The sequence below is a fragment of the Pelodiscus sinensis genome, chromosome 9, assembly GCF_052426305.1.
Source record: "Pelodiscus sinensis isolate ZL-2025 chromosome 9, ASM5242630v1, whole genome shotgun sequence".
In the NCBI taxonomy this organism is placed as follows: Eukaryota; Metazoa; Chordata; order Testudines; family Trionychidae; genus Pelodiscus; species Pelodiscus sinensis.
The window spans coordinates 49176133-49196812 of NC_143060.1; the positions used below are offsets into that span (position 1 = coordinate 49176133).

The 20680-nt window shown below is 42.4% G+C and overlaps 1 protein-coding gene across 5 annotated transcripts in view; it reads right to left on the reverse strand.

Moving 5' to 3' along the window:
• Positions 1–474: 474 nt before the first annotated feature.
• Positions 475–20680, reverse strand: part of CFH (complement factor H) — a 123994-nt gene continuing 103788 nt past the window's right edge. For 3 of the 5 annotated variants that reach the window (XM_089780580.1, XM_089780579.1, XM_089780578.1), the window contains 5 exons: positions 20437–20616; positions 14610–14783; positions 10534–10716; positions 5392–5590; positions 475–829 (listed from right to left, as the gene is read on the reverse strand). In XM_089780580.1, the coding sequence (XP_089636706.1) occupies positions 727–829; positions 5392–5590; positions 10534–10716; positions 14610–14783; positions 20437–20616 (839 nt within the window). In that variant the 3' untranslated portion in view covers positions 475–726. Of the gene's footprint in view, positions 853–5391; positions 5591–10533; positions 10717–14609; positions 14784–20436; positions 20617–20680 lie in introns of all 5 variants that reach the window. The other 2 variants (XM_075936699.2, XM_075936697.2) reach the window with 2 other exon arrangements.

Here is a 20680-nt window from a genome sequence, read left to right on the forward strand (position 1 = left end):
GCCTGACGTTCCCCAGTCACTGAGGAAGGAGCTGGGATGAGTAAATTAGGACCATGGATTCCATTAGGAAAATAAGTGACATAACTGCCACGGGAAATCTTGCAATAATGTGACAAATGTCAGCCTTCACACATGTCTGGGGAACTGGGTATACAGTGTTTCTGTTTGCCACAGTGCCAGAATTTAGTCCAGTCACTACATCAATGGAATGTTATAGATTTACTTCATTAATTTGTCTGTGTGAATTCTGATAAGCTCTTCCCTGTCACAGCATTTGTTTAATTTCCAGTATATTGAATACACTGGCAGAAGAATAGATAATTCACAAACTGGCAAACACATACACCAAGGTGCTGTTTGAGCCAGCTGCAGGCTATTATATTTGTCTCCATTTCTCTCCAAATCCTAAGATTCCTTCCACTTTAATGTTGGGATGATGGTGTGGAATAAAAAATACAGACTATTGAAGAAGAGTGACAAAGGAAATATACAAATATTTTATTTTTTAAAGGAAAAAATAATTAAAGACAGTATGAATTTAAACTTTAACTAGAGCAGTCAGTATTTTCTGTACAACTGTGCTAGATGACAATCATATTTATAAGTAGTTTGATATGAATTAGAACATATTTGCCCATCTGTTATTACTATTTTAAAATGTGTTTAAAAATATACATTGTGCACAAAGATAAAAAAGTGATTACATATATCAGTTCACCCAATCAATTAGTGGCAATGGACATAAGGCGAGAACAAAACAAGTAACGGCCAATGGATTTTGATGCTCAGATCTGGGTTAACGTGATGCTTCTTTTTGTTTTTCTTGAGTCTCTGTCAGAGAGAGGACAATTACTAAAATATGATTTGAGTACACATTGATGTTTTGAAACATTACACTGAAGTCCCATATGGGTCTCGCAAAGGAACAGAATATTGATTTCAACAAGACAGTATAAAATTCATACTGGATGATTTTAGCCTTCTTTGGAATATAAATGGGAACAAACTCCATAAAAGCTGATTGCCATTAATCTTGAACTGCAGTGGTTTAAATACTTTTCATATCAAATATTTATTTTGAAGTGGAATGTAGAAGATGCATAGAAAACTATATACTGATTTCATATGTATTTGTGTGTTTTTAAGTATTTATGGTGCAGCTACTAGCATTTGTAGGAGATAGAATGTTTGCAGAAATGATCCTTATCCTGTTTCATCCCATGACATCTTATCAGCTGATTCTAGCCGGCACTCTTCATAAGTATGAATGAATGATTTGAAACAAAATACAGGTCTATGTAGCACTTTAAAGACTAACAAGATGGTTTATTAGATGATGAGCTTTCGTGGGCCAGACCCACTTCCTCAGATCAAATCTGAGGAAGTGGGTCTGGCCCACGAAAGCTCATCATCTAATAAACCATCTTGTTAGTCTTTAAAGTGCTACATAGACCTGTATTTTGTTTCAGCTACACCAGACTAACACGGCTACATTTCTATCACTATTCTAGAATGAATGATTTGTTTCTCTTCCCATAATGCTATAAAGGAGGTGTCATTTTTAACAGCTCTTTAGGACCTATTCTATTCTACATAGGAAGGTTGAAGTAAGATATGCAACTCCAGCTATGTCAGTTATATAGCTGCAGTTGACATATCTTAAATCCACATCAGCACAGCGGGAGGTCGTCAGGAGCAAATGCTCCCATTAGCTTCCCTTATTCCTACGGAGGAGTAGGAGAACTGACACATGTAGCCTATCAAGTTACTTTCCTATCATGCTAACATGTTTGTGTTAATTTAGATTAATTTGGTACTAGTTAAAAGCTGTAATGAAAGAAATTTTCTAAAAGCTGCTCTCAGCATTCCCGTAGGCCCTTTGTGTGAGCTTGACTGATGTCTGGGTTCAGGTGTAATACATTAGGCCTTATGTCTGCAGAAGTTTGTGAAGGCCTGCTAATACTAACACAGCAGCACTCAACTCCTTGGGGGAGGGCTTTGCCATTAACCCACCTGGATCCATGTCCTTTCTTAGCTGGCACCAAGACATGTTGGCATATAAGGGTATGTCTACACTGCCACCCTAGTTCGAACTAGGGTGGCTAATGTAGGAATTCGAACTTGCAAATGAAGCCCGGGATTTAAATATCCCGGGCTTCATTTGCATGTTTCTGGGTGGGCACCATTTTTAAATGCCCGTAGTTCGAACTATCTGCTCATGGCTACATGTGGCACGGACTGGGTAGTTCGAATTAAAGCTCCTAATTCGAACTACCATTATTCCTCCTGCAAGGAGTCTATCAAGACTCCTCCCTAAGAGTCTAGCAAGAGCCCAGATTAGTGGTCCTTCTGCTTGTACCTATCTGTGGGCATATGCTGCTTGCCTTCCCCCACACAAACAACCACAAGCCTGTTGGTGCCATGCACTGACTGGGCTGTGTTGCAGGCCAGATGACATTAGGTGTAGGAGCAGCATGGGTGCAGTACAGCCAAGCCTTAGGCTGTCTGGTAAGTCGGGTTCCCCTGCAATGCAGTGGTTCCTGCTCTTGGGTATAACAAGATGGTACAGCCTCTGAATGCACTTTCCAATGAGTGCCAGGTCTGCATTACAACCAATTAGAGGGCAGGGTTGCACTTGAATGAAAGAACATACATAAGCTCACAGTCCAGCTCAAGTAATATTGGGTTATTTTTTATCTTTTCTTGCTGCAACAGGCCGTTTGCAAGATCAGCAGAAGCTGAGGGTAACAGACTTCTGTGGTTGAGACACAGTCTCACCCAGATACTGTCATAGCTTATTTCTGGTTTCCCAGGACTGAAAAAGGGAAACTTAGGTCTGGACTTTTCATCCACACAGGATGGTAGAGAAAATAACTTCAGACTCACCAAATGTATTATTATATAAAAGTCCCAAATAATTGGTTCAGGCTGAGGTGAGTAATCAGGACACAGATTGCGATAGATAACCACAAAAGCCCATGGGAACGAATTGATGTATATGATAATAAGTTAAGAGTAATGATACATTGACCAATAGAAAAAGAAAATTTCAGCATTAGAAACATTCCCTATTGCATATGCATAAAACGTGTCAGCATCACTTAGTATAACAGTTGGACCCTTGCCTTTGGGCGAGAGGGAGGAGAAAATGTCATCCTTGGAAGAGACAGAAGGATGGCCCCTGGTGATGGGGAAGGTGAAGATAATGAGAAAGATGATGGACTAACACCTAAGATTGTTCTAGAAGGAATGATGTAAGTCTATGGTATGGAAATCTGGATGTACATTCCCTGCCTTATGAAATTGGGGTGTTTGTGATTGTGTTAACTGTATTAATAAACTGCAAATATTGTAAATACACAATAGTTTCTATATTGTAAGTGTTGCAGCCATGCACATCAAGGTTCCTAATCAACATATAATTGAATATTGGCCTGATCCCGGGACAAAGAACCTGTCAACCCTAAAGGTAGGTAATTAGAATTTAAACATAATCTTAGATCAGGCTACACATGGATGGGGTGCCTTTTGAGTTCAATCTAGCAAGTCTTGAGTGAAGGTGATGGACATGATAGTCATCTTTTATTCAAGCTAAATGAGGAAGCATTTGTCTAGTGACAGCTAAAGCACTGCCCATGGACTAGATCACATGAACCTGGACAAAGGCTGGAATAATTCTGGCCGAGTAAGGAGTGTGTGCGCGCGTGCATGTGCATATGTAAGAAGCAGGCAAAAAGGCAACAAAGAGGAACAGAGGCATTGCTAGCATGGCCCTAAAAGAGATTCAAGAGAGATCTTTCTGATCAGAGTTGTGAATAGAAAGGCAGACTTGGATGTGAGAGCAAGAAACAGTCTGCTCATTTCTAAGCCAACTGTTCAAAGAAACAGCACTTGAGTAAATTGTCTGTAAATAACAAAAATTGTGTTGAATTGTCTCTTCCTCCATTTTCCCTCCTCCCACAAAAATGTGTCAGAAGGCCCTGAATACTGGCTAAATGTTAGGCCCAAAAGGGCAAAGTGAAGGATGGGAAAGAAATTAAAACAAGACCTAAAACAAGATCGTGTAGCACTTTAAAGACTAACAAGATGGTTTAATAGGTGATGAGCTTTCGTTTGCCAGACCCACTTCCTCAGATCAAATAGTGGAAGAAAATTGTCACAACCATATATACCAAAGGATACAATTAAAAAAATGAACACATATGAAAAGGACAAATCAAATTTCAGAACAGAAGGGGGAAGGAGGAGGGAGAAAGCGGGTGGAGGTAAATGTCTGTGAGCTAATGATATTAGAGGTGATAATTGGGGAAGCTATCTTTGTAATGAGTAAGATGATTAGCGTCTTTATTCAAATTTGCGTGTAAAGTGTCGAATTTAAGCATGAATTCGACACTTTACATGCAAATTTGAATAAAGATGCTAATTATCTTACCCATTACAAAGATAGCTTCCCCAATTATCACCTCTAATATCATTAGCTCACAGACATTTACCTCCCCCTCCTTTGTCCCCCCTCCATCCCCTTTCTGTTCTGAAATTTGATTTGTCTTTTTCATATGTGTTCATTTTTTTAATTGTATCCTTTGGTATATATGGTTGTGACAATTTTCTTCCACTATTTTATCTGAGGAAGTGGTTCTGGCCCATGAAAGCTCATCATCTAATAAACCATCTTGTTAGTCTTTAAAGTGCTACACAGTCCTGTTTTTTGTTTCAGCTGCACCAGACTAACACAGCTACATTTCTACCACTAAAACAAGATCGTGAGACTTTACGAGAGGCAGTGGAGGAACAGTGTCCGGTGTCCCAGAAAGGATTGAGAGATGCCTGAAATGTAACAAAGTCTTTCTTGAAGTAGCAGCTCCCAAGTGTCCAGCCAGACTGAGAAGCCCAGCTGCAACATTCCCAGTCTGCAATGACACAGCAGATAACTGAGGTGAGCAGCAAATGAACTCACCTGGATCAGAGGGTTTCCCAGGAACTAGAGGAGACTGGGAGAGCTTTGCCTACCACTGAACTTATTAACAGTACTAGCTGCAGCAGGGATTTAGGAGCTAAACATCAGCACCAGAGGGAAATCAAAAGTGTGCAGTCCAGTATGGATTTTTTCTAAACTGTCTGTAAGCCACAAAGGCCAGTGTCAGAGAGTGCTTGTCCCACCTCACGTAATATGCTGTTCATTTTGCTTATCAGCTGCACCTGTTTATCCACCATCTGTTTTACATATTCCAATTACAAATAGTCTGGGCCAGGAACCATGATTTCCCTTGAATTTATATAGTACCCATCATAAGAGTGCCACTCTGCCATTCTCTAAAGCTTAGAATGCCTCAGTAAAAACTTTGAGTCAGGTAATTCAGCAAAATAATAGGTTAATTGCAGATTACTTACGGTGTGATACACCTAGGATATGCCAATTTCCCCCTCACACACTGGGCTCTAAAATCAGAAGATTCTGGGTCCCTCACATATCCCCGTACACAGGCAAATTCAATGAAGTCTCCACTTGGTGAATACAATTTCTTATCATATGTCCATCTCAGCTGAATGTTGTTTTGTTCCATCTCTTCTGGGGATGCTGTACATGGCTCTAGAAACAGAAAAATATATAAGGACCTTGCATAAAAGGTTTTTTTTGCACAAAATGGACCCATCTATACTGCTTGTTTTTGCACAAAAACCTCTTGCACAAAAAGCATTGGCAGAGAATATACAAATGACAGTGTGATAAATGCTAATGAGTGCTTCATTTGCATACTCTCTGCCAGCAAAAGGCTGCAGTGTAGGTGTAGTGTGTGTGTTCAGGCAGGCTGAAATGCTCTCCCACTGGCTATTGAATGTTACCATTCTTGATGTTTGATTTGTGTCCATTTATTCTTTTGCATAGAGACAGTCTGGTTTCACAATGTACTTCACTGATAGGCATTGCTGGCATTTGAGGGCAAATATCTCATTAACAGATGTGAAGGTGAAGGAGCTCCTAATGGTGTGGCTGCTGTGGTTAGGTACTAAGATGGTATCAAAGGAGTAGATATGTGGACAGAGTTGGCAATAGAGTATGTCGAAGGCATTGGTCCTTGGGTTACTGTTTCAGTTGTGCTGTGTGTAGTTGCTGTTGAATAATTGCTTCAGGTTGGGGGACTGTCTGTAAGTGAGGACTGACCTGCTTCAGAAGGTCTGTGAAACTGAGGGCTTGTCTTTCAGGATAGATTGTAGACCTTTGACAATGTGCTGGAGAGATTTTTAGCTAGATTTAGCTCCAAGGGCACATCTACATTGTGAGATAAGGCTGAATCTAATATGGTCGATTTCTGGACACCCAATTTTGAGAAGTGAAGGTTCATGTCCTCACTCCAGGACAGAATCGAATGTTTTCTGAAGTAGCACATCTCCAATATGGAGCCTGGCATCAACTCAAAGAGCAGTGCAGTGTGGGTAGCTTTTCAATCTGGGCTATGCTCCCCGTGTTCACTGGGTCCAAAGCTTGGAAGCAGGAGGTTAGAGGGACTCATGTTAGCATCATCCCATAAGGCACTTCTCCAGTTCCTCCCTGCTCATGTGACATAAAGGGGACGATGTATGCTCATACCTTTTTGTGCCGGGGTTGCCCATGTGTATGTCAGAGCAATGTGAAAATGGTGCCCGGTGTGCAGGAAAGCATCATCACTCTCAGGTGTGTCATGGTGCACTTCATGGCGCTATACATGTATAGCAGCCTCATGTTGCTCCACCAGGAAAAGGATGTGCATGAACCTCGTCATGACGTGTGCGTGCCATTCAGGCAAGCTCTGATTCTCATGCTAGCACAGCTATCAGTCAATCCCCTGGACACAGTGCAATGCTGGTTCTGGCAACAGGAGACAACCTCAAACTGGTGGGACTGCACTATCATGCAGGGATGGGATGATCAGAAGTGGCTGAAAAACTTCCAAATGTGAAAGGCCACGTTCCTGGAACTCTGAAAATGTATTTCTTCTGCCCTGTGGTGCCGGGATACTTGCATAAGACCCGCTGTGACCATGGAGAAGTGTGTGGCAATTGCCCAATGGAAGCTTGCCACACCAGACAGCTCCCGGTCAGTGGGGAATCAGTCTGGGACGGGGAAATTAATAGTCGGGGCTGTTCTCATACAAGTAGCCACAACCATCAACACTTTTATTTCACAGTAGGCAGTGATTCTGGGGAACATGGACAAGATAGTGGATGCCTTTGCCAACTTGGACTTCCCTAGCTACAGTACTGCCATAGACACAACACAAATCCCCATCTTGGCCCAAAACACCATTCCTCAGAGTACATCAGTCGCATTTGTGGACCACAAGGACTGCTTTACCAACATCTATGTGGGATGGTCAGGAAAGGTGCATGATGCATGCATCTTTCAGAACTCCTGACTCTTCCAAAAGATCATGCTGGAACTTTTTTTTCCTTACTGGACAATCAAAGTCAGAGAGGTAGATATATCCACTGTGATCCCAGGTGACAAAGCCTAGCCCTTGCTCTCGTGGCTCATGAAGCCCTACACTGGCAGACTGGTCTCCAGCAAGTAGGAGTTCAATAACAGGCTGAGCAAGTGCAGAATCATGGTGGAATGTGCATTTGGACATTTAAAGGGGAAGCTTAGGAGTCTCCTGACCTGCTTGGATCTCAGAGAACACAATATTTCCTTTGTGGTGTTAGTCTGTTGTGTGCTCTATAATCTGTGTGGGAACAAGGGGGAGGCTTTTCTGGCAGGGTAGGGGGCTGAGGCAGAGCATCTAGCCAAAAAGATTGAGCAGCTGGATACCAGCAACATAACAAGAGCACAGCAAGGGATAGTGAGAATCAGAGAGCCTTATATAAAGCCTCTTTTGAGACTCCTCCCCATGGCTCTCCACAATTTATTCCTGCAGTCCCCATGTTTCCTTAAATCTCTCATTCCACTAAACCCCACCCCTGCAGATCAAGCAGGAAAAAAACTGTTGTGAAAATAACAGGAGTTTTTATTTGGGGGAAAAACAGGAATAAACTTTTTGAGTTCAATGGAAGAGCAGTACAGGTGGGAGTGTTGGCCAAAGCTATCAAAGCAGACACTTGCGGGAGGTCTCTTGGAGGCCAATAACATTGAATTATTGGTAATGCTGCTTCTACCCGAGCATTCAACCATGCATAGTCGGGAATAGCGTTACTCCTGGTGAAAAGCAGGAGTACAGGAATTGACTTCAACAAACCTTAAGGGCGGTGCAACAGACTTTGTAGTATGGATACATCTCTCAGAAAATTGACTGTAGGTGGCTAAAATCAGTATTAAGTCCTAGTGTAGATCAGGCCTAAGTGATAGCCAGTGGCATTCTGTTACTTTCTTTCTTGGGCCTGCCACTGTAAAGGGTGACTTTTGGATATTCATCTGGCTCTGTCAATCTGTTTCTTCACTTCCCTGGGTGGATATTGTACTTTTAAGAATGCTTCACAGAGATTTTGTAAGTCTTTGTCTGAGAGATTGAAGCAAACACAGTTGTATGTGAGGGTTTGGCTGTAGACAATGAATCATGTAATGTGTCCTGGATGAAAGCTGGAGGCATGTAGGCAAGAATAACAGAATTTCTAGTAAAGGGAGGTGATTATGTGACCATGACTTATTTACATGGAAATGTCCAGGTAGCGGCTCTTTTGTGTAGACTGATCCAAGCTGACATTGATGGCAGGATGGAAATTGTTGAAATCCCAATAGAATTCTTCAGGTACCTCCTTTCCATAGGTGCAGCTAAAGAAGATGTCACCAATGTAGCGCAAGTATAGAAGGGGCACTTGGGACAAGAGCGGAGGATGCATTCTTCTAAGTCAGCCATACAAATGTGTTACTGTGGGGCCATATAGGTACCCAGAGCAGTGCTGCTGATTTGAATGTATGAATCATCCTAAATCTGGTGGTGGACAAGGACAAAGTCATGAAGCTCAGCCACCACCTGAGACAGAGGAAGTGGGTTCCAGATGAGAAAGCTTCTGCTTAAATAAATGTGTTAGTATTTAAGGTGACACAGGACTCTTCATTGTTTTTGCTGGAACAGATTAACATGACTGCCCCTCTGAAATTTGTAAATAGATTGAGATTCACCTTGTTCCCAAATGTTTTATATAAAACAGAAACATTTTCAAAGAAGTTCTGAAAAGCAAAGGAGAGATGGGAAGGTTGAGAGAACAAGAAGAAAATCTAGAGAAAGAGGCTTTTACACCATCTGAGGTGATACTGGGGAAAGAACAGAGGAGATTGGGGTTAGATGAACAGACACAGAGGATTAGATTCTGTTTTACAATCTGGCCCCTTTATGTCACTCATCTGATACACATGGGCCATAAACAAGCCAGAGCTGGCCAACAGAACACAATCCGTGTGGAAAAACATTCTCTGCTGCTATAAAGCTGGCACATTGGGCTCCCTATTGTTCTTCCCCACCCTTTTGTGCAGGAGACACGGCAGAAGAGAATAGGGCCATGGCCCGCTAGAAAGTCCCTATAAAGACACATCCAGAACACACCCGCCCACATGATCAATTCACCATAATTTCAGATCCACACAGAGGTAGCATCATAGCTAGACATCACTGCACCTCAGTGTACTCTAGCCACCCCTCCTGACTAACCCCCATGTGCTGAGCATGAAAGGATGGCACAGAGCAGGCTACATAAGCTTTATACCAGTTAGCGCTCCCCCTGGGCAAAACTGGAATCCCTTGCTGCTTACATAGGCATCAAATGAAATTAATGGGTAGCAGGTTTAAAACTAATAAAAGAAAGTTCTTCTTCACACAGTGTGTAGTCAACCTGTGGAACTCCTTGCCAGAGGAGGCTGTGAAGGCTAGGACTATAATAGAGTTTAAAGAGAAGCTAGATAATTTCATGGAGGTTAGGTCCATAAAAGGCTATTAGCCAGGGGATAAAATGGTGTCCTTGGCCTCTGTTTGTCAGAGGCTGGAGAGGGATGGCAGGAGACAAATTGCTTGATCATTGTCTTTGGTCCATCCTCTCTGGGGCACCTGGTCCTGGCCACTGTCGGTAGACAGGATACTGGGCTAGATGGACCTTTGGTCTGACCTAGTACGGCCGTTCTTATGTTCTTATGTTCTTATGTATGTAAGTCTCCTCCAAAATCCTTAAAAGCAGTAACCAATATTGCTCATCCTAACCCATAAATTATTGGATTGTCTCTGACAGCATCTGCTATACCTCAAAGCTTTTTGAATAAAAATGTTGGTTTCATTATAATAGGGTTTCATAGGCTGTAACTGAGATATTATTTGGGGGATCAATACATTCCACAGACTCATAAGGACATGTTTGCTGATCTTTTCTTTTTAATGCGTGCTGTGATGTCCCTAGAAAGAATGTGAGTCTCCCCCACATACTCCAGTGTAAACGATGAGTGACTTCATTCAGACTGATGAATTTATCTGGTATTACTACATGTGACTTCAGAACTGGGCCCATAATATTAAAAAACCATAAACACCATTGTATATTTAATCAGTTTTTTCATATCACAGCTATTAAACCTACCTAAGCAAACTGGTGGATCTGTCCAGTGGCCAGACTCACAGCGAACATATGCAGAACCCTCCATTATATGAAAACTTTGGCATTGGTATTTCATTGTGGAACCTGAGTCATACTGGCTCTGTGCAAAGCCAATGGTGTCTCCATTATCAATAGCAGGTGGGGGCCCACATCTTCCAGCAGCCTCTAAAATTAAGTATAAAAATAGAGAATAGTTGCATCAGTGATTCCCAAAATGAGGGGAGCAAGGGAAGATCACAAATATTATACAACAGTGTTATCAATGTACTCTGATAGAACAGGAAACATGTAGAAAATCGGCAGAAATGTAGAAAATTCTCCTGATACTGGAGCTGAACATAAAAACCTAAATGCCACTTGATATTTATTTATTACCAACAAACAGGATGGAACTGATGGCAAAATAGGTAACTAGCTGCTCTCAATTTGCAAAGTTCTGATTTCAGGTCACTTCTCAAGGACTTGTTTCCACTTACTGGGAGACTCATGCTGTGCAGATCGATGTTGAGGAGATCGATCTTCAGAGGTTCAATTTAGCAGGTCTCTTAAGGATGTGCTAAATTGACGGTGATTGTGCCCCCTCTGATTCCGATATTCCACTGGGTAGCAAGGAGTAAGGGAAGTCGATAGGAGTTTTTTTCCCTCAACTTCCCATAGTGAGGATGCTGTGGAAATTCAAACTAAGGTATGTTAGCTTCAGTACACTATTTACGTAGCTGGAGTTGTGTATGTTAGGCCTGGTCTACACTGGCAGAGAAAATCGATGCAAGAGCTGCAACTCGAACTACTTGAATTGCCTAGTGGCAGTTGACATAGCTTACACTGATTTTCTAGCATGGCTCCACAGCAGGAGATTGATGGGAGAAACTCTCCTTACTGGATCTGCTAAATCGAACCCCAGAAGATCGATCGCAGGAGCATCGATCTTCTGGTAAGTGGAGATGTGGCCTTAGTTCGCCCTTGTGACCTAGTGTAGACTTGATGCAAGAAGAGAATGTAGATTAGTTTCAGATATCTTGGGTCAATTATCTTTGCCCTACTAATCCCATCCTCTGCCTTAAACACTAACTAGAGGGAAATGAAAAGTAAGATTCAACCTTGAATCAACTTCTCTCCTCCTAAGGCTCATGCTGACCAATCAACCTGTTCTTTGTCACAGAAAATGCATCCATATGTATTATTTATACTCACTATGACCTTATTAGTATGTAGGGGTGTTTGATGTTCCCAAAAATTATCTTGGAGTATTATGATTTAAGACATTACTATGGTTCTGAATATTGAGAGAAGTGAGAGGCTGAAGATAAAATAGAAGTTATTCTAGTACAGGCCAAAGATATGGAAAATGAAACACAGTCACAGAGAATGACTGTGAATATTACAAAAATGAGGGGAGCAAGGATAGAACTAATCTACAGACAGGGAAATCTCTTGATGCTCCTGTAATTGATCAAATCACAGATGAAGCTAAACTTTACACTTTCAAAGGCCCCTCAGACAAGTAGATTTTAAAATTAATCCATACAGAAACCAAACTCCCCATTTGAAATTTACTTCTCTATGCCAATTGCAATTTCCTCTCTCTTCTCCTGTTTGTATAGAAAGGGAAGTGGAATTGGGGTAAAACAAGCACAATTTTTGAAAATGCTAAGGCAACAAATTAACATGAGTAGTAAAGGGAGTCCCTGCCTCATTTTATTTCATGACCCACCCTTTTTTCTTTTTGTCCCATCCTTAAGTATCAATTTTGGAAATATGCATTTCTGGCACAGGTGGCCATTTTGAAAAAAGGTTTCCATTCTTTTAAATTCATTTTTATTAGGTAAATTAGAAGGAAAATAAGAAAGATTTCTTGCCCTAGCTTCATTACTAGCCAATTAGCCCATCATAAGATGAGATCTTCAGGTCTCTCCTCCTTGTTGGTCTTCTCCCCTGAGCCTCCGGTCTCTCTCTCTCTCTCTCTCTCTCTCTCTCCTCCTTCTCCTGTCTCAGCCTTTCTCTCTCTCAGCTCTCCTCCCCCTCCTGCCTCTCACTTGGGGGACCGTGGAGCCCAAACCACCATTTGGGCTCTGCGCTCCCCATGCAGCATGGGGAGCGCAGAGCCCAAATGATCGCTTGCGCCACTTGCTCCCACGCACAGACCCAGCTGAGCAGCGCAGAAGTCAGTTGAGCACCACGGCAGGAGGTGAATGGGGGCAGGGTGGTGATGCTCATGGCTGGGGGCGAGGCCTGGAGCCTCTAGCATGCTGCACGTCATGGCCCCACCCCCCTTCACCTTCTGCCGTGGTGCTCCGCTGACTTCTGCACCGTTCAGCCAGCACACCACGCAGAAGCAAGCAGTGCAAGCGGCCGTTTGGGGTCTGTGCTCCCCATGCAGCACCCCCTTTCGCTGCTGAAGCCATCATGGCTCTCTCCTTTCCTCCTTCCCTCCAGTGCTGCTGCCAAGGGCCAAGAATGGACAGGTTAGGGGAAAGAAGGGCCACTTTCCCCTGATGGCAGGCAAGATGGCAAATGCAAGGTCTGCTGGTCATTCTCTTGTTTGTACGGCTGCCCCCAGTAGCCACTCTGCAGTATAGATCTCCCCTGTTCTAACTGTCCTCAGTAGTCACTCTGAATATCACTCTCCTCTGAGCCACCCCTCCCTTTCCATGTTAAGGATAACAGTTCTATTCCAGGAATTTCCCATATTCTGGCACAATCAAACCCTGACCTTGATTTAAGTTAGGACGAGAGGAAGCTGCATAACACGTTTAGTGACATTAGCTCTTTTAATTTAGGTGGAGTTCTTGAACAAACAAAGTCACAGACGGATGTGACTGAGGGATAGAGAGGGAGAGATGCACATTTCTAAAATATATAGATAGATGCTTTGACCTAGTTACATTGTTTTAATAATATGACTTAACTGTGTATTTAAGGGTGTATAACTTCGGACTGCCAATTTAGTGTATAAATATCAATAAGCAACAATAATTACTCTGATATTTTTATTATGCTCCAAGGATTCTACATGTATAATTTGCTTTTCAGATTACTGGGGTTTGGAGCTCACTGCTGTACCTTGTGTTGGGAAATGCTCAGTAAAGCAGAAATATCCAGGAAATCTTAGAAACTTTGGTCTGAGCGATAGTAAGAGAAAGAAATCAGAGAAACAAGAACATGTATAGTGCCCACAATCAGCCATAAGCAAGGCTGATATTAATATACTTTTTCTCTCTGCAGTGAAAACCTGTGCAATTCGTTGGCAATAATATAAGTCTGATCTCAGCCACCCTTTTTGATACTGAATAGTGTCCTTCTGTGAGCAACTGCACCAATTTCCTCAGCACTAGTCACGACACTGTCCAATGTGAACAAAAATGGCAGACTAGTATCTAGCTACTTATTAGAACAATGCTTTAGGCTTCCAGAAGAAATTGTTGAGACAGCCAATGAAGTTCTGGTATGTCAAAAAAGAAACAAAATAAACCAACGGAATGACAGCACTTTTCTGGATGCTTAAATATAATGGTGAAATCCTGGTCTTACTGAAGCCAAAGGAAGTTTCTTCTACCGACTTCAGTGGAGTAGGCCTAGCACCAATTGTCTCTTGTGCACTATCCAGCTCATTTGAAAATGATAGTAAAATTGTGGTCCTAAAAAAACCCAACAAATAAATAAAACTAGCCTCCCATCATACATTTTTTTTTAGAATGTGCTCTAGGGCCAACCCTGAAGTCTATAATATCACGCTATATGACTGAAATCAATGTGAACTACTCAGCGTGAGAAGTAGTAGCAATTTACCCTCAAGTTGTTCAGGCCTGAAATCTTGGGAGGATTTGCATGGATAAATAGCTCATTGTTGGACCAATATGACAATGTTCTCATTAACTCTCAATGTTACCATTGCCACAGAACATCACATACTAGAAGCAGATCTGCTTTGGTGCTTGCAGGTGAGCTTAAATTTGTGCATAAAAAGAAGTGATACAGGGAAGCAAACACTTGAGTAAGAGTGAAGTTTGATTCCAACAATATCCTTACTACTAGGCTACTTTAGGAAGAAATTAAAATACCTCTGCATATTGGTGTTTCGGACCATTGCCTTTCCTTACATGTTACCATTGGAGACCCAATAAGGGACAGGCCTCTTCTACATCGATAACGCACCTTCTCTTCAGGAAAATACCTTTGCCGTTTAGTGTCTGGAGTACCATTCTCAATCACTGGTGGAGGTCCACATCTCATATCTGAAAAGAAATAAAGGAACACTTACTGACACATTCCCATGAAGGACCATAAATTCACTTCCAGTATCCCATTACTTGTGTACAAATTCTATTCAAATCCTCTAGTTTTTAATTAGTCCTATTAAAAAGAAGATTTGAAATTGCAGGGAGGTGACAGTAGGGCTATCCACTAGTGAATCATTCTGCGCTAAGATGCTTGGAATGAAAATAAAGGTCAAACAATGATGACGATTTGTCTAAATAAAGTTTCTATAAAATGCTTACTGTTTGACCGGTCAACCTTTATTCTATTGGAAAACTCTTCTGTGGGTTCTCCTATGGGGTTGATGCTCTGTGGCAGAGATGGATATGCCACCTAGCTTCTCTTTAAACTCTATTATAGTCCTAGCCTTCACAGCCTCCTCTGGCAATGAGTTCCATGGGTTGACTACACGCTGTATGAAGAAGAACTTTCTTTTATTCGTTTTAAACCTGCTACCCATTAGTTTCATTTGGTGTCCTCTAGTTCTTCTATTTAGGGAACTAATAAATAACTTTTCTTTATCGGCCCTCTCCACACCACTCATGATTTTATAAACCTCTATCATATCCCCCCTCAGTCTCCCCTTTTCTAAACTGAAAAGTCCTAGTTGTTTTAACCTCTCCTCATATGGGACCCGTTCCAAACCCCTAATCATTTTAGTTGCCCTTTTCTGAACTCTTTCCAAGGCCAAAATATCTTTTTTGAGGTGAGGAGACCACATCTGTACACAGTATTCAAGATGTGGGCGTACAATAGTTTTATACAGAGGCAGTAAGATATTCTGTGTCTTATTTTCTATCCCTTTCCTAATAATTCCTAGCATCCTATTTGCCTTTTTGACCGCCGCTCCACACTGTGTGGAAGTTTTTAGAGAACTGTCCATGATAACGCCAAGATCTCTTTCCTGATTTGTCGTAGCCAAATTAGCCCCCATCATACTGTACGTATAGTTGGGGTTATTTTTCCTGATGTGCATTACTTTACACTTATCCACATTAAATTTCCTTTACCATTTTGTTGCCCAATCACTCAGTTTGGTGAGATCTTCTTGGAGTCCCTCACAGTCTGCTTCTGTCTTGACTATCCTATACAGTTTATCATCTGCAAACTTTACTACCTCACTGCTTACCCCTTTCTCCAGATCATTTATGAATAAGTTGAATAGGATTGGTCTCAGGACTGACCCTTGGGGGACACCACTAGTTACCCTCTCCAATCTGAAAATTTACCATTTATTCCTACCCTTTGTTTCCTGTCTTTTAACCAGTTCTCAATCCAAGAAAGGACCTTCCCTCTTATCCCATGGCCATGTAATTTACAGAAGAGCCTTTAGTGAGGGACCTTGTCAAAGGCTTTCTGAAAATCCAAGTATACTATATCTACTGGATCCCCCTTATCCGCATGTTTGTTAACCCCTTCAAAGAACTCTAACAGATTAGTAAGACAGGATTTCCCTTTACAGAAACCATGTTGACTTTTGTCCAACAAATTATGTTCTTCTACATGCTTCACAATTTTATTCTTTACTATTGTTTCGACTAATTTGCCCGGTACTGAAGTTAGACTTACCGGTTTGTAATTGCCAGGATCGCCTCTAGAGCCCTTTTTAAATATTGGTGTCACGTTGGCTACCTTCCAGTCATTAGGTACGGAAGCCGATTTAAAGGATAGGTTACAAACCACAGACAATAGCTCAGCAATTTCCCATTTGAGCTCTTTTAGAACACTTGGATGAATGCCATCCAGTCCCGGAGATTTGTTAACATTAAGTTTTTCTATTTGTTCCAAAACCTCCTCTAATGACCCTTCAATCCAGGATAGTTCCTCAGATTCATCACCCACAAAGGACGGTGCAGATTCGGGAATCTCCCCAACATCCTCAGCCGTGAAGACTGAAGCAAATAAATGATTTAGTTTCTCCGCAATGGCTTTATCGTCCTTGATTGCTCCTTTTATAGCTCAATCATCTAGGGGACCCACAGGTTTTTTAGCAGGCTTCCTGCTTCTAATGTACTTAAAAACATTTTGTTATTTCTTTTTGAGTTTTTGGCTAGCTGTTACTCAAAATCTTTTTTTGCTTTTCTTATTACATTTTTACACTTGATTTAACAGTGTTTATGTTCCTTTCTATTTATCTCACTAGAACACTTTTTTAGGTCTCTTGCTATGTTTTTTAATTTGGGGTATACATTTAAGTTGGGCCTCTATTATGGTGCCTTTAAAAAGTTTCCATGCAGCTTTCAGGGATTTGGCTCTAGTCACTTTGCCTTTTAATTTCTGTTTAACTAACCTCCTCATTTTTTAAATTAAATGCCAGGGTGCTGGACTGCTGAGGTGTTCTTCCCACCACAGGAATGTTGAATGTTATTATATTATGGTCACTATTCCCAAGCGGTCCTTTAATGGTTATTTCCTGGACCTGATCCTGCACTCCACTCAGGACTAAGTCAAGAATTGCCTCTCCCCTTGTGGGTTCCTGGACCAGCTGCTCCAAGAAGCAGTCATTTAAGCCATTGAGAAATTTTATCTCTGCTTCTCTTCCTGAGGTGACATGTATCCAGTCAATATGGGGGTAATTAAAATCCCCCTTATTATAGAGTTCTCTATTTTGGTAGCCTCCCTAATCTCCCTCAGCATTTCAATGTCAGTATCACTGTCCTGGTCAGGTGGTCAGTAATATTTCCCTACTGCTAATTTCTTATTATTGGAGCATGGAATTACTATCCATAGCGATTCTATGAAACATGTTGATTCACTTAATATTTTTATTTCATTTGATTCTACATTATCTTTCACATTCTGTGCCACTCCGCCACCCACCCGGCCTGTTCTATCCTTCTGATGTACTTCATAGCCCAGTATGATTGTGTCCCACAGATTTTCCTCATTCCACCAGGTTTCAGTGATGCCTATTATGTCAATCTCCTCATTTAACACTTAATTCCAAGGATGGGACATGCGCTGCTACTGAACATAAAGTTCAAAGAAAAAACAAGACAAAAAGAAAATATTTTAAATGAATACCTCTATCTAAACTTCAGCTATTCATACCTATTTACAAAAACATAATTCTAGAAAGATTTTGAATGGGATAGTGTGAGAGAAGTTCACTCTGTCTATGGGTGGCAAGAAGGAATTGAGGAGATAACAGTAGAAAGGAATTGCGGGATCTGCCTATTTATGCACTTAACTATTAGCATGAGTGTGCAGCAAGTTCATGCACCACCTCAAAATGTACCACAATGGGAATATGTTCTCTGGTTTAGAGGAACTAATGCATGCACACCCACATGGAGTGAAGAGGTGCAAGCACTTGAAGATATAGTCTCTCAGGGTATGTCTACACTACAAAGTTAATTTGAACTAACAGACGATAGTTTGAATTAACTTTAATAGGCGCTACACATACAAACCGCTAGTTCAAACTTAATTCGAACTAGCGGAGCGCTTAATTCGAACTAGGTAAACCTCATTCTACGAGGACTAACGCCTAGTTCGAATTAAGTGTTCGAATTAAGGGCTGTGTAGCCACTTAATTCGAACTAGTGGGAGGCTAGCCCTCCCCAGCTTGCCCTGGTGGCCACTCTGGGCACCACCAGGGAAACCTGTCTGCCCCCCTCTCGGCCCTGGAGCCCTTAAAGAGGCACGGTCTGACTACGGTGACTGTGCCAGGTGCAAGCCTGCCAGCACCCAGCCAGCAGACCCTGCACCTGGCATGGCACGAGCCAGCCGCTCGCTGCCACCCAGACCTCTGCCTCTTCCCAGGACCAGGCTAGCGGCTCCCAGGAGCCTGGCTGGGGCCGCAGGAGGCGGGTGCCCACCAGGTCTAGTGCGGAGATGGGGGACCTCATCCAGGTTTGGGGGGAGGCCTCCAACGTCCATGACCTCGGCACTAGGCACAGGAAAGTAGCCACCTTGGGCAGGATAGCTGCCAGCCTGGCCACCCAGAAGCAGGTTTGCATGAAAATCAAGGTGGTCCAGTGAGACCCTCGACCCTGAGCCCTGAGCTTAGAACATAAAAACATAAGAACGGCCGTACTGGGTCAGACCAAAGGTCCATCTAGCCCACTAGCCTGTCTGCCAACAGCGGCCCACACTAGGTACCCTGGAGGGGATGGATCGAAGACAATGACCATGCCATTTGTCTCATGCCATCCATCTCCAGCCTTCCACAAACAGAGGCCAGGGACACCATTTCTACCCCCTGGCTAATACCACTCCATGGACCCAACCTCCATGAATTTATCTAACTTCTCTTTAAACTCTGTTATAGTTCTAGCCTTCACAGCCTCCTGCAGCAAGGAGTTCTACAGACTGACTATTTACTTTGTGAAGAAGAACTTTCTGTTATTAGTATGAAGCCTGGTAACCATTCATTTCATTTGGTGTCCTCTAGTCCTTCTACTATGGGAACTAATGAAGAACTTTTCTTTATGCACCCTCTCCACACCACTCATGCTTTTATAGACCTCTATCATATCCCCCCTCCGTCTCCTCTTTTCTAAGCTGAAAAGTCCCAGTCTCTTTAGCCTCTCTTCGTATGGGATCTGTTCCAAACCCCTGATCATTTTAGTTGCCCTCCCCTCTCTCACCTTCTCTCTTCCCCTCTCCCACCTCCTTTTCCCAGTCTCCCCGAGTTTTGTTCAATAAAGAGAGTTTCTATTTTTGAATACATGTGTCCTATTTATACATCAGGAACGGGGGCTAGGGAGGGGTAAGTGGAAGGAGGTGAGGAGGAATCGGGTACGAGCCCCCGATGGGGAGGACTGGTGTGGCTCTGTGGTCTCCTTGGTGTAGAAGCTCTCCTGCAGCCCCTTGATTGACCCCCGCCTGGATGGCAGCCTACGGCAAGTGCAGCCGGGCTGATGGCTGAGTGCTGTGATGTGCCGAGTGTGGGCACTCAGGGCACTCCAAGCCAGGATTGCTTGCTGTCCGTCATCGAGTTAGACAGGCGAGCGGGGAACCTCTGAATACTGACTGTCTGGGGTGGGGGTCGGGTCCCTTTAAGCACAGCCCTCTGCTAGCCTGAGACAGCAGCTCCACGCTTTAAGTCCTAACTTGGTGCCCTGCCAGCACTGCTTCTGGCCATCTTAACCTCGGTTCAGGGTCCACTCAATGTGGACATGCTAGTTCGAATTAGCAAAATGCTAATTCAAACTAGTTTTTAGGTCTAGATGCACTAGTTCAAATTAGCTTAGTTCGAATTAACTAATTCGAATTAAGTTAGTTCGAATTTGTGCTGTAGTGTAGATATACTCTCATAGATCACAAATTCAGTGAATGAAAAGTGTGATACTGTTGTAGAAAGGGAAAAGGTCACGCTGCAAAGCATGATCAGGAATGTCACATGTAGTCCAAAACAGGAAGATACATGTTCCATCATCACTAATTTCTAAGATAATTAAGTCCCCAAAAAGGTTACTTTGTCAGGTTATGGAATTCCCATCACTGGTGGTTTTAAGAAGAATTTAACTGTCAGGGATTTTCTAGGATACTTAATCCTGCTTAATGTAGGGGGATGGACTACATGATCTCTCAAGTTCATTGCCAGTCCTACATTTCTAGGATTCTGTGTTCCCAGCTCACCAATGTGGACATGTTCTTACTTGTAATTAAAATGCAAACTCCTACCATTGCAAACTGGTGGTTGTGACCATTTTCCATCTGCTTCACAAATCACATAACTTGGCTCCATACTTTTAAAACCTTCCACACATTTATACTGCAACTTTGAACGAGGCAGATAGTGTTTCTCTTTTCTATTTATAATAGTGGCATTGTTAACTGTAGGTGGAGGTCCACATCTTACATCTGAAAAGAGAGAGAGAAAAGTAAATGTACTGGTAGGGCAACACAGTTAGGCTATGTCTAGACT